The sequence below is a fragment of the Neopsephotus bourkii genome, unplaced genomic scaffold, assembly GCF_033783945.1.
Source record: "Neopsephotus bourkii isolate Nb327-2 ecotype Australia unplaced genomic scaffold, CSIRO-AGI_Nbou_v1 NB_168, whole genome shotgun sequence".
NCBI classification, from domain to species: domain Eukaryota; kingdom Metazoa; phylum Chordata; class Aves; order Psittaciformes; family Psittacidae; genus Neopsephotus; species Neopsephotus bourkii.
Window position 1 is genome coordinate 6,078,569 of NW_026900684.1, and position 14,900 is coordinate 6,093,468.

Here is a 14,900-nt window from a genome sequence, read left to right on the forward strand (position 1 = left end):
CGCTTATGACATTGCCTTCTCTGTGCTTCACTGAGGTACAGAGGTTTTCTTCCTGCTTGCTGCTGGTGTTTTATTTAATCAGCATTCTCTTCTTTAGCTAGTATTTTATTTTCTTCTTGTTTTCCACTTTGCTTTCCTTTTCCTATTCAGGACCTGATCCTGCTCCACCCTGTTCAGGCTGTATGTGTCACCAGTGCCAGGACACTGCTGTTCCAGTTGACCTGCACCATAATGTAGGCTTGGTACATAAGCCACAGCATGAGACTGGGTAACGATTTTTGCTCTTGCCAGACAAGCCCCTGAAGCAAATTGTCAGGGCAAGGTTTTTTGAGGTCCCAAGCCTGCAGTGTGGTGCAGAGAAACTGCTCCCCCAGGCACTGATGTTCAGAGTTACTCTGGGCAGGGAGCAAAGGTGGGTGGCTTTCTGCCTCCTCCATCTCCCCTTTTATGTGCTAGAGCCTTCTGGTCTGGAAGACAGTACAAAGCCAAAGTTACGCTGTTTGGGCCATCCTCTCTAAAGCCTCTGCCTTTCCTCCCTATTAAAAATATACTCATACCACCCATCATACAAGCACTTTTGTGGTGGGGGTACTGAGCTGGGGGATACTTGACCATTAACTAATGTACAGTTTGGGTTAACTGATAGTTATGGGAGATTTTTACTGTCATATGCAGTTGGGATTATTTTTTTTTTGTTTTGTTTTTAAACTCCTAACCCTATATGATCCAGGAATTTCAGTGGAAGGCTTCTCATATCCTAACTGGTCTTACAAATTCTGTACAGTACAAATATTTTGGCAATGGAACCATTTTGATCAAAGGTTGTATAAATCCCATTAGTCACAGTAGCTGAACCCATGTGAATGTTCTGATGAGGCTTGTATCATCTGAATTCCTACAGTACCATTACAACTTGTACCTTCTATGTATAGATAGGCTTTTATTTGAGCTTCTCTGGCTGCATGGTGGGCTAAGACATGGTGTGATTTGATGCAGTGTGTGGGCTGCAAGATCCAGGCTCATCAGCCTTTCTCAACTATGGGCTGTCATCTCCACATCTCCCTTTGTCAGCTTGTGTCACATCCATAGCATTTTGCTTGAATATTTCTTGTCTGCTTGGACTGAGAAAAGAAATAGGACTCAGGAAAACAAATGGGTTTTGAGCTGCAGTGATTTATTGCACATACCGGCAGGAACAAGGAAATGCAAATCCCTTATTTCAGGTTTCTGTTTAATAACACCCCAGGCCAGTCACTTTAAGGGCACTATTCTATTTCTTGTGTTGCTGAACTCATTTGGCCTTGTGCCTCTCAGCACCCCATGAGGTATGTCTTAATAGGCATGAAAGGTATGGCTTGCTATGACTTGATTTTATTTACATTTATGTAAATATCACCATGTTTTTTAAATGACTGAACTTCTGCAGTTGCTGCTCTGGGGTGGTAAAGATTGCTGAAAGGACAGTTATGTTCCTATCATTTAAATCTGGAAGACCTCACTTAAAATCGTGCTGTTTGCCATTGTTTACTTTCTGAGCTCGTCCAGTGAAACTGTACTGGTCTGTTGACTGGTCTGTACTGGTCTCCTGCTCTTATTTGTAACTAGTTGAGCAACTCTGGTTGGATTTCCAGTGACAGAAGTGATAGCTATCATTTCTTGATAATATGAAAAAATATAGTGCCAACAAAAAATTAAACTTTGAAGTACATTTTCTTTCATTTAAGTGAAACTCCTGAAGCTTGTAACTGACTGTTCCAGATCCCTGTGTGTCCAACATCAGAGCTCCGTCTTAAAAGGACAACTTGACTAGCCAGAAAAAGGAGCTCTAAGGCACTACAGGTGTAATGAGATAAGTCAGTTTCTGGCTTATTGTGTAGTGCTGGTCAGGAATTTTCTGTCAAAATGTTTTTATTTTTTCTAGTCAGGAGCCACTTATTTGACAGCTGTTAGTGGAAATGTACCTATCAGTTTTGGCAGGCCAGTATTCTCACGCAGGAGAAGGAATCTCTGGACCTGGGCAGACACCTGTCTGTGGAGCATCTTGCTTACCCTGGTGCAGCCAGCAGCCCTGCCTGGATCCTTGAAGACTGCTTCCAGTGCTCGGCTGTCCTGGAGACTTAAACTGCCATCTCTAATAGCACAGATGGGAAGAGCTCCAGGATGCTACTGCTTTCTCAATCTTGTCAATTCTGTTTTGTGTTTAACTAAGTACAGAGAAAGCTCTAAGCCAGAAAGGAAGCAGGTAACTGAAACTGTTACGGGACAGCTGCTTAAACTGATTCTAGTCAGTGACATTCTATCCTTGCCTCCCCTTCAGAACAAGCCTGGATGCATGGTCCTATCCTTTCACTTGGGTCCATAGTCACGCTTGTCTCATGCTGCCTGGAAGCATACCAGAGAGCTAAAATCCAAGGAGAAGGAATCCCAGAGGAGGAGGGCATTTAGGTCCTCAGTGTGGCTCACAACAGAATCAGATGTAGCTAAGTACTAGCACAAGTGATGGGAAGGTTTGTCTGGGAAGATGTAGGAGAAAGGCATACAACTATCCCTTTGGACAACAGCAGCCCAATAGAATAGTTTAGCTATAGCCTTGCTCAGTACCCTGATTTCTGAGCCTTACCCAGAATGTATATAGCTGTATATATATGTTTGTTTTATTTTATTACATTCAGTCTCAGACAGATGAACCGCTGCTGCCAGTCACCGGGTGGTTAGCATGTGAGCTGAAAACATAATGCTGAGACTCAGATTCTGGGTTGTAAACTCATATGCACCAGCAGGATGCCCTAATCAATAAAAAAATGGCTACTTTGGGATATCTTGCTTTCTCCCCAGTGATTTCCCCCTGTGGAAGAACATAGAGATAGCTAGGTTTCATCCAGGTGTGGAATCAGGAGGTCCAACTTCTACATGGCCTATGCCTACCTCTTTGCTCCCTCATGTACAGCAACCCTCCTCTCTCTTATTGCTGTTATGCTGCTGTCAAACTAAGCTGAAAACCTTGTAAGACCAGGAAACTTGCAGAGCTGGCAAATGGATCTGCATATGTGCTTCCCCGGAGGTTTCAGTCCCAGGAGTGGGGTGCAGCTGGCCTTGCCTGGAGCCAGTAGAGCCCATTCAGCAGGACTGCATCTAACACCTTATTTGCAGCATGTCCTGTCCGCCACCAGCTGAAAGCCACTGTGTTGGGGACATCTGGTTATGAGTTGAAATCGTGCCTCCCAGCACACAATGAGTTCAGTGGGATTACTTGTATGCATAAGGCTGGCTGATGCTGCCATTTTAAATATATCTTTTCTTAAACTTAGCTAAGTGAGATTTTCTTATTAAGTATAGTCTACACGTGAAGCTGCTTCCAGGCACAGGGTGCAAATGACCGCTGAGCTGCTGAGGAAGGTAGCAGGTATTTTAACTGGCTCACTGCTAATTATTGCTTCAGTAAACAACAGCTGTTCGGATACAGCTCAGCTTCTTGCTTTGAAAAGATTACAGTGCCCAAACTGTAGTCTGGTATTATTGAAAAAAGAAAAAAAAAAAGTTATAATCATTTCACTCCCCTACTGCTACAGATTTTATGGGCCTTGTAGTGCGCTGTTATGTCAGGCATATTAATTGCTAGTGAGTCGATGTTAAGCAAATGAAACAGCTTTGTGCAGGGTTTGGACACTTGGTTATAGACAGTTTAACAGCAGTCTTCTGGAGACACTCTGCATCCGTCTCAGATTATTCTTCAGCACTGGAGGAATGACTCTTTCAAAGCAACTATAAAATGAACCATTGCTGCCATGCAATAGCAGTAATAAGCTGTTAAGGTACATGGCAAAGCATGAGGTCAGAGGCAGTATATTCTTCCAGCCACCCAAGAAGTGTTATAGCATCTAATTAGTGCACCTCCTTTAGAGGCTATTGCAACAGGAGGAAAGAAAGGTGGAAAAGTGCAAGGGGGGGTCCACTGTTACTATTTGCTCATCAGATGAAGGAGTTGTTGGCATTAACTTAGCAGAGGGTGAAGGCCTGACCCAGCACAGCACTGTCACCAATGTGCTCTTGGCACTGAAAAGAAAAATAGCCCTGCTCTCTACAGCATTCAGTTCCTGATCTTCTGCTTTCTTCCTGAGGAGCAGGATTTACAGGGGCATCTGCCTTGATTTATTGAGGAGCAAAAACTACAAACTAACTTTCAAGGCACGCACACACACACTTTGCTCCACAATACCAGACCGTGCCCTTCCCTTCTGCCCTTCCATCCCAGGCAGCTGTTGCCCTGCAGTGGCTGGCTGAGCTGTCTGCCCAGCGTTGGTCTAAGGCTGCGGCAGTGCCATGGCCGCAGCCAGCCACCAGCTACTGTGGGGCTGCCGCCAGCCACAGCACATCCCCTCCAGCTAAGCTGACAAACAGGCTGCCCTTTGTTTGAAGCAGTTGGTCTCCACGCTGTTGCATTTCACTGGCTGCAGATGAAAGCCATCTGTAAATACCTTTTGTGCAGTTAAAAACAAAAAAGCCCCATGTATTTTACTAAATGCATATACCAGCAGCCAAGCTGGCACCCTTTGATTCCATTTAAAAAGGAACAAGGTGGTTTCAGGCAGCTATTCTTCTGTGGGTGCAATGAGTTAGGCTGAATTGGCAGCAAAAGGGACCTGCTTTAGGATGGCAGAGCAGGACTTGCCATTGTAGCTGTGCCAGGCAGCAGGGGCTGGGGAGCCCAGAGGGGGGTGCTGATGGGCTATGGGGCTGAGGAGTCCTGCTCTGCAGCACCTGCCACCTTCTCCACAAGGCTGCGGGTATGGCGCCTTACAGGGGAACAGGAAAGGGAGCAGGAGGCGGCACAGGGCCCAGCAAGATGTGCCAGGTTACCTGCTCCACTTGGGTCAGCCAGGCTCCATGCTGCAGGCCGACATGAGGCGCTGCTCTAGGGGACACGGCCTCTTGAGGCAGTATTTATGTACTTATTTATTGCTAGAACCCTGCCTCCTGAGCTGCACAGTGGGGTAACACTAACAGCCTGCACCCCGAGAGCCAATAAAATGGCGGCCAAGACCCCCGCACGCCGGAGCTGTTGTCAGGGGCCGGTTGCTGCCGTCCCTCCCCTGCCCGCCAGGGGGCACGCGAGCCACGGCTCTGAGCGAACCGGGCGGGGGTGCTGTGTCCCGGCGGTGGCAGCGACGGTCCCGGGCCGAAGGGGCAAGGTGAGCAGCCCCAGCCCCCTGACCGAGGCTGGGCTGCTGCATTTGAGGCCTCGGGGTGGTGTCTGCGGCCTCGCTGCAGCCAGCCCTGCTCCCTGGTGGCGCGGGGTCAAGCCGCTACGAGAGCCCGGACACCGTGTCTGGCTGCCGTGCCTGAGCAGGTAGCGGCACGCTCGCGGGTGGGAGCGCCCTTTAATCTCTTCGCTTAAGCCTGAGCTTCGTTGTGAGGTGGGGCAGGACCCGTGAGGGAGCAGTCTCCTCTCCTTGGGTAAGGCAGGGGCGGGAGCTTGGCGGTCCCCTCGCTCCGGGTGCCAGCACGGCTTGGAAACCCTCTGAGGCAGCGGCTCCCCGTTTGCACCGAGTAATGACTAGATACTGTCCCACCTTCACCGGAGCCGACAGAGCATGAAACACCTGGGAGGGGAGAGTCGGTAATTGAGGGCAGTGCACGCTCAGGGCAAAGTGCAGTCAGTCACTGCTGGTGCTGACAAGGTTGTGTTGGTTTTGGCTTTTTTTTTTTTTTTTCTTAACCTAAACCCTTGCCTCTGGGTGCCTTGGAAACATAAACATGCAGGCATATTGGCGCATAGTATGCTCCTGAAACGATTTCAATAGTGAGGAGGCTTATTTTAGTTAGGTTTAATAATCAGCTCCTATGAAAGATAATAGAACAGCATATCTCTGCTATGGAAACTACAGGATGTTTTTAAAACGCCTCAGCCTTGCACTGTGTGTTTAAAAACTCAGGACTTTGAGAGTAATCTGTGTTGGCTTTGGTCTATATCAGATTAATTCGCGTATTTCAGGGTTGGAAAAGGAGCAGGGAGGGGTTAAGGAGAAGACGAAGCTAAATTCTCTGGCCTAGTGGTTAAATGGACTGTGCCATCATCTGGTTTAAACTCCCATCGCTAGTGTCCGTTACATGTAATTCCAATAGCCACCTATTTTGCCAAAAGCTGCTGAAAGCTACTTCTATAGTTGTTCATGAAGCAGAGCTCACCTCCTGTGTGGTTTTTGTTTTGTGGGTTTGTGGTTTTTTTTTTTTTTTTGAGTTTTTCTTTTGTACCCAATTCCTAATGTGAATTTTATCACAATTGCATTGCCACCCCCTGCCTCTTCCCTCCTCCTCCATTTAGGAACATTTTATTACAATGTGGGATATTTTTTCTGTGAAGGCACTCAAGAGTCTATTGTCATGGCAGTCTTTTGCATCATTTTTGGGGGTGTGTGCATGAGCTGTTTAAATCTCTCCCTGCAAGATGTGTGTTTTTTTTGCCAAGCCTCAGATTTATGTGTGATGTCTCCTTGTGTTATCTCTCTAGGGTTTAAACAGCATCTTCACAATGCCTGCACCAGGACTGCAGGGTTGGTGGTGCCATATGCAGAGATGACATTGCCTTTCTATTTCCTTTGTTTAACAAGGCCAGTAATCTCATTAAGCTTCTCCACCCCTCTGAGCTCTTCATTGCTGCCATTATTGTACTGGAATCTCACAATGAGTTATTTATCTATTATGTGCTCCTCATTCTTTCCAGTCACTGCTTTCTTGTAGGCGGCTACATACCTTTCATAGCAAGATTTGCATTTCTTATTCCGAGATATTTTACTTCTGGAGTTGCCTGTATTAAAATGCATTTTGTTTGAATGGGCTCACTTCAGCGAGTGATCCATATTGTTCTGTATGACTGCTCTGTCCCAGCCATTATTTGCCACTCCATTAATTTTTGTCATCTGCAGATGTTGGCATCACTAATTTTTTTATATGTGCTTCCTCAGCATTGTGGAAAATGGTGACTAGCACCTGGTCCTGGTGCTATGATCTCCCCAGCCCATTTTTCCCCCATTTTTTGTCAGCAAACACTGGATGCATCACGTGCCTGTAGGTATTCTGAGATTTGACTTCTTAACTAATTCCTTTCCCCATACTGTTGTGTGTGGGTTTTTTGTCTTTAATTCATGTAAGGTTAATTGGTTCATTAGATAGTGATACCTGTAATTTTTAAGTGATTTAAATTTCCTGTAAGTTTTAAAATGACTCCTGGGCTTGAAATGTGGAAATACTTTATTGCATTGGGATAAAAATTTCCCGTGTGCTTCTGTAATGCATGGCGCTCGCTCTGCTGTCTCAGACAGCTTAAGTGTGATTGAGTAACTAGAGCCAGTTGAAACATGTTGTTGCCTTCCAGCCTTGTTCTTAGTTTCTGAAATTCCTCCTTTTCCTCCTGAATCCCAGAAGGTTTTATTAAGACAGCTTTGTGGGAACCATTAACTCTAAGCTGCATAATTATGTTAACTGTGAGCTTTGACTTAGTTTATAGTAGAAAAAAAATAATGCACACATCTCTAGAAATTTATGTACCTCAATAACAAAATTTTAACTTGGTAAATTAAAAGGTTTACACAATTTACCTAGGAAGTTACAGTAATTAACAGCAAGAGAGTTTACCTGCAGAACTACTGAATGCAGTAAAGTAGGTTCTGTGAAAACATGGCACTCTAATAAGCTGCCATGTTATTATGCTTGTTCTTCACCTTCAAATTGCACATAACACTCATGTATTTAAAGGAAGAGATGGTGTTGCTGTTTAATTGCTTTGTCTAGAAGCAAGGACCAATATTTAGCATATTTATTTTTATTTAAGGCTGTGTTTTATATCATCCTTGCACAGCTCGGAATTGCATGCATTTGTAGTGCTAGAAATCAGGACAGAGTGGGGTTTTTCCTATTTTTTTTTAATAAAGCATGTATACAAAGAATAGTGCAGTTAAGATAATCCTCATGCCAGTATTAGTATGGTACTGCGTGACTTCACTCTCACTGTTGCATTTTAGCCCACCTAAAGAGAGGCCATCTCACTTTCCCTCTCCCTCCCCTGCTGTCCCCAGCCTATCGGTTAGTAAAGCAGGGCAAACTGTGCTCCTGCGCCAGACTGCATGTTCTTGTTCCTCTGTTACCCCTCACAATGCCAACTGCAGTAGCCAATATTATATCTTGTAATTAGGAGGAGCATAAGGGAAAAAACCCACCCTTTTCCATCATCTTTTCACTCTGAAAGGCCCAAGATATTTTTGCTGATCTGCAACAAACACTCAGGTGTCTAGGATGTACGAACAGATTTTGGTGGTGCACTTAATTAAGTACTGGCACCTGTATTTATGCTACTCATGCCAAAAAATGGGCTGAGGAGGAGAAGCAGGACCTTATCTATTATTAATGTTTTGCCTTTTTTTATAGTTCTGGCTTAGGCACTCACACAAATTTGCCTCATGTGTCTCTCTGCCACCGAGCTAAAAACTTAAGAGAAAGAAATTAGTCTTAAGCTCTGTCCATCAGCATGACAACTACAGACCATGTGTTCCTTTTCTCTCAGAGGGGAAAAATTGGCACCTACCCATCAATTAACTGGTTTTCATTTTGTTTCCTTTTTTTTTTTTTTTAATATCACTGAGTCCCAGCAACTTGTGTGCGCGTTCAAAGATCAATTTAATTGTATAAGCATTGCATATTTAGTCCTTAGCACTAATTGGCTGTAGATGGGAAGCTGATCAGTCTGGTTGGTTTGGATGTGGCTTGCAGTTAGGGGGATGATTTCACTGTGCCTGTGCTGTTCAGTTTATGCTGTGTGATGCTCTGCTTTGGCTTATTTTTAACCCTGGCAGCTTCTAGTAAGTGTCAAATAAGCAGCTTCTAATAAGCTGCTTAGAAGCCATTTCTAGTAAGTGTCTTTGCTTTGGGTTTCCCATCCCCAACGAATTACACACTAGTCTCTTCTTTTTCTTCAAAGGTCTCAGGCTGGCCATACATATAGCTGTAGCTTGCCATTCTGGAGTTAATAGTAAACCAAGGTATTAATGCTTCTAAAAGATTTGTTTTTTCTTTCTTTTTCCTTTTTTTGTGTCTGACAATAGAACTCAAACATTTTGTCATCTCAGATTCTCTGTGAATCTTGTAGACAGTCATTTTTAACTGTTATTTTATGCAGTGCTTTTCTTCTACCATCTTTCAGCCATCACTTTAAAAATGCTCCTGAAAGGTAGTAGAGGTAACTGGCATTTCCCCCAGCCCTGGTCTCTTCTTATTGTGGGGTTTGTGTGTGTGGTGTTTTTTTGTTTGGTTGGTTTTTTTAATAACAAAATTGGGCCACAGTTAGCTAAACAGAGTGACCTGATTCATGCTGGATCTACATGTTACCAACTTGAGGTTATCACTACAAAGTAAGCATGGTGAAGTCTGCCTGTTCCAACTAAAATCAAAGAAGTCTCTTGACATATAGCAGTGCTGAAGTCAGCAGTTTCTGCAAAGTGGGTCTAAATGTAGATTGAAGGATTTCTTCTGTGTATATATGTAACTATCAATGCCAACCTACTTACTTATAATGAAATACTTTTTGTCATACTTTTATTCAGGAGAATATGAGAGAAAACAGTTCTAACGGTGGTTTTTTTTTTTTGGTTTTGTTTTGTTTTTGGCTTTTCCTTAACTATAAAAGATTTGGCTTTGTGAGGTATATGTAATATTTTCTCTAAAGTAGGCCACCTGAGAGATCCTATGGAGTAATTCACTTTGCTGTTAGCAGATGAGGCCATTGGACAGAGCAAAAAACATACTGCCAACTGTGAAGCAAAGGAATCGATACTAGTGCAACTGGATCAGTTTGCTTCTTCCCATACGAGAAAAGCAGTAGCACAGGTGCAGTATCCGACATACAGGTTTAAAAAACAAATATAAACACACACACACACACACATTGGGTTGGCTTTTATTGGAAAGCCTAGATGCAATCTATAGTTATCAATTCGTGGAAAATTCAGGACACTATAAAGTTAAGAAGGCAAATTAAAGAACAATACAAATCAGACGAAATATACATCTCAAAGTATCAGGATAGCATTTTCACTGGCATTGCCTAAAATACTTAGAATCTCCTTTTCTTTTTTTTTGTTTTGTAATATGGTTCTTTTAATTATGCATATTTTTTTCTTTATAAAGATCTTTTGTTTATATATTCCCCAAGGTCACTATTTCCTGCAGGAGCATGTCCAGATCACAAGTCTTTTTTAGCAAGAAATAGGCTCATTATACCAACTAACAAGGCCACTAATTGGCTTGATTTGACTTTATCTAAAATGATCACCAGCAGATACTATAATTTGTTGTTTATTGGTGCCAGAACAAAGGAGAAGGAACTGGTATGCATCAAATAGTATATTTCATTGTTGACATGTTATACAAGCTTTTCATATTCAAACAGAACAGAAACATTTGACATAATTTAGAATATGAGCCTATTTCAACAGAGAGCACTTACAGCATGCTAAATACAGTGCTGTGGAAGAGCCACCCAACAGAACTGCAAACACCTAGCATTTTACACCTTTAAAAAGAATACGTAGATCAATGACACGCCTCTGGGGTCTTGACATATCATCCTCTCTAAATTTAGGGCCCTCAAGACTTCAAGGGTAAAAATACTAACAACTAATCTGTGCTTTCATTCTAATAGATGATTAGCATTCATTATATGTGTAATTACTTCTGTATGTTCTACCAAATACACACATACAGTAACAGTACTGATACTGTAGATTCGGTAGCAACTTGGCTGGGAGAAATTCAAATCTGTTTATCAAACAATCCTAATGTGCAATTTAGAGTATGTAATACCATAGACTCTCAGAATACAAAGCAGTTAGAAAACTATTTTTATTACATCCACTTGAACCATTCATAGTTAAGACACGGTCACGTACTATGGTTTGTCATTATAATACATGGATAGAAATACTGTGTATATTTCAATGAACATCAAAAAACCCAATTTTGTCTCATCTTAAAAATATTTATTTTTGTGGCTGAATTTAGTGCTCATGAGAGTAAAGCTCTAAGAATGTTTTCAGCCAAGATCTAGAACAGATGCCATAGATGCCACCACAGGCTTCCTATAGGGAACCAGCTGCACACTTCAGTTCTGTCCTGCAGCAAATTTACTGGGCCTTGGAGCAGAGCATGCCAAATCTATGCAGTGGTGTGGAGATGCAGACTAGGCACTAGAACTGGACCTTCCTCTCCATCCCAGGTTCAGTGTTCACAGTAATGGGATTTGATCTGCCATCTGAAGGCCAGGAGATGAACCTACTGAACAGCCTGCCTGTCTAAAGAGCAATTCTGTAGCATCAGATCAGAGGTACACTTCTTCTATCTGGAGTTATTAACATCTAAAAGAGCCGTATTATACAGAAGACAAAGTTGACATAACTGGATGAAACTACATAATTTCTTCTTCTTCTTCTACATACAATTTGCCAAGCACCTGAGACACTATTCTCTCCATTGTGAAACAAAGCTTCTAAAAAAACAACGGAAACCCCACCTGGTATGAATAAATGTCCTTTTATTATATTAGGGCTGGAAACAGACAAGGAAAACCCAACCTATTAAAGTCTTCCATCATAATAAATGAGACTTATTTGGTTACTGTGCCTTCTAACAATGACTGATGAAGTGGCACTGGCCTAGGTGACAGTAGAGGTATGGGAGAAGAGGGAGCTGTGGTCTGATTCAGCCAGCCACTTTGGAGTGTCCCATCCCATCAGCAGAGTGATAGATGCACAGCTTTAAACCTAATACAAAAATATTAACACTTTTGGACATTAGTCATCACTGTTATATCTCTACAATATAATCCTTTATACTGTACAGCTATAACATAAAAGGTGCAATTCCTTTTTCTTTAAAAAAAATCACACACAGCACATGTTTTTATCGTTTTATTTTTAAGTATAAACTTTTTTAAACACTTTACATAAATTAACTCCTCTGAGACTAATATTTGATGTACAGTAAATTGTAATTCATATAAAAATCCATAAACAACTTGTCTCACATAATTTACAAAAAAATCAGGGTTTCCTTTGCTTATCTGCAACAAGGATTCTACTTGCCATTTTCCCCCCAAGGCAAACCATGTTAGCACTGTAAAATCCATTATTAAATTCCCATGGTAGCATAAATCACTTGTGCCAATGTCCTTTTAGAAAGCAGCACAGTTTAAAGCAGTTGGGTTGTCTATAAACAGTAATTTTTGCCCCACGTTTTAAAATTAACAGATATATACCACATCCTATGCAGTGAGAAAGAGAGAGAAAAAGAGAGACTACTTCTGGTAAGCAAAGGTCAACAATTCAGTAATATTTAGAAACACTGTATGGGTCTGTATCTTAAGTAAATACAGTGCCTCAAAGGAACAGCCAGCCTGTTGCAAAATCTGTAGGCCTTTTTCTTTTCTTTTTTCTTCTTTAATACTTTTCAGTCCAACTTGAGTGCAGCGATATGCATATGTAAACATATTCTTTAAAGCAGATCACCTTTAAGGTCATTGAGAAAAACAAAAAAGTTTTGTCATTAGCAGTATCATTCTTCTGAAGGCGCTCTTTTCATTACAGAGTCTGTTCGGATTGTGCTACAGAAAAAATCTGAGCAAAGATGTAAGCTTAGGCTCAAGTAGTAATGCAGCAAAACAGTTTGGTCTCCTTTTTAGAAGACACTGGTACACAGTCTCTTTGGCAGCCGGAGCTAAGCCAGTGTGTTACCTTTTTCCTATCTCACTTTGTCTGAGGAACTGTATATTGTTAGCGCTGTCTGCTAATTCTGGATATTGCTCCACAGAGAGTACATAGTACCCATCGTATCCTTGTACCTTTCCAGCACTAAGCAACTGCCTCTTTTCTCCTTCTGTCCACAACCTGGCGCCTTCCTCTCCGTCTCTTACTCTCTGCTGTTCTCTGGCCCAGGCACTGGAAAGAGCTCTTTGCCTGGCTTGCTCCAGTATTCGGGCCTTTTCCTCATCAAGTGTCATGCCATAGCGGACGTGAAGTGCTAGAGCACCATATTGCATCTCAACATCAGCAAACCTACGAGTCCTGCCATTTACCACAGTGGTGGACTGGGAAACAGTGACATTGATGCCATTCTCCAGGGCCTTCCGCCCACTTGTCAGCCTCAGTGTCCCAAGGTCACTCTCAGGGGAGGTGGTCTTGATAAAATAGTGCGTGTCCTTTCCCTCAACGGTGAAATGCAAGTTTTCTAGGTAGTATGCGTTGTTCAAAACAGCTGCCACTTTTATGCAGTCCTCATTTGCAATATTGAGCACGTTTGTTTGCACTTTGCCTTGATTGACAGCGAGCATCACCCCTTTCCCAATCAGAGACTTCACTGTAGCAAACCACAGCCATGACTTCTCTCCACTGAATTTCCGTCTGCTGACCTGCACTTCTGCCATCTTTCCCAGGGAAAGGAAGGCCTTTGCTTGTCTCGCCACTTGTTGTTGCACTCCAGAAATTGGCTGTAAACAAGAACAGACAGAAGTTTTACAAGCCATCTGTAGCCCTCTAGATGCCAGCCAAGCTTTCTTGGTGTGCTGCCTGTGGACGACAACAGGATATGCCACAACTGACAGTGCCAGGGAATTAATTAAATCTACATACTGCTTGTTCTGCTGAGTTACATGACTATTTTGTTTGATAATGCTCAGTGCTTTTTCTCTTTGTCTCCCTGAGAACATGCACAAAATTAAGATTTAAATTCAGAGGCTGCTTCCTGGGATGCATAAGACAGACCTTTGCAATACTAATACTTACCATGGGTATGAGCTATCTTACTACAATACAGTGTCATCTCATCCTCTGAGCTTGTTTGACTATGATTCCTGTCTGCCATGAGTCCATCCAAACTGATGAGATTTTTGCAGGTCACAAAGCTGCACTTCAGCATACTAACAAGCCTTTCTTTATGCTGCGTCAGGAGATAAGAGTCTCTTGGGTAGCTGCAGTCTGAGACCAAACTGCAGGGAGGCTCTCATAACCCCTTAAGCTACAACAAGAAGGAGGGGAATCAAACTGTAATAATAATCTCTACAGTAAAAGAAAGAGAAGGAAGCAAATGGTACAGAGCAGTGAGGTAGAAAACTGGGGACTGATGTGCTTTCTTCAAATGCAGAAACTGATAAAAGGGGATTTGTGAAAGGGCTGTGGCCAATTCAGTTATCTGGACTTACATTTCACTCCAAGTATCAGTATGCTGCCTGAAAGAGATGAGCAGCTTTTCTCCCCCAAGAACTTCAGATGGGTGCAAGTTCTGAATACAGCAGAATGCTTTGTTGACAACTAGCAAAGAGAAGGGGCAAGTCTAAAATATGCTTACTTGGTATTTCATGTTTTACTGTATCTGGGTTGTTCCTCTTGAAAAGGTTTGTTATAAAGGGTAGGAAATATGAGGTGCAATTGTGAGGTGCAAAAGCACAAGATGGAAAAGCTAGGATAGAATAATATGTTAAAGTTTGACTGTTGCGAGCTGTATGTAGCCCTGTCTGCCAGATGCAGTCTTGGTGAAGAGAGAAGATAGCTGGGGAATGAGACCTGCCATCTTAACTGCTGTGGTTAGCCAGAACAGCTAGAAGAGCAGAAGCAGCTAGCAGGAATGGTCAGCTAGCATGGCTAGATCGCAGGGCAGATCACATTATGGGGTCAACTTGTGGTTGGGATGAGGCCCTACAGCTGTGCAGAATAGGCATATCTTATCTGTCTAACCCTGGGTCTTAACAGCTACAAGCTGTGAATGAGCTAGTATTGATGGAGGTGGGGAGCAGACAGCTGCCCTAGCAGTTGTCTCAGCAGGAAACAGAAAGATTTAAATAGCTTTGGCTGCACTTTTGAAAA

At 42.8% G+C, this 14,900-nt stretch overlaps 1 protein-coding gene across 6 annotated transcripts in view; it reads right to left on the reverse strand.

Annotated features, from left to right (window-relative positions):
• Nucleotides 1-9,930: 9,930 nt before the first annotated feature.
• Nucleotides 9,931-14,900, reverse strand: part of TENM3 (teneurin transmembrane protein 3) — a 1,300,329-nt gene continuing 1,295,359 nt past the window's right edge. For all 6 annotated transcript variants that reach the window (XM_061372205.1, XM_061372214.1, XM_061372239.1 and 3 more), the window contains one exon: nucleotides 9,931-13,528. In XM_061372205.1, the coding sequence (XP_061228189.1) occupies nucleotides 12,773-13,528 (756 nt within the window). In that variant the 3' untranslated portion in view covers nucleotides 9,931-12,772. The remainder of the gene's footprint in view (nucleotides 13,529-14,900) is intronic.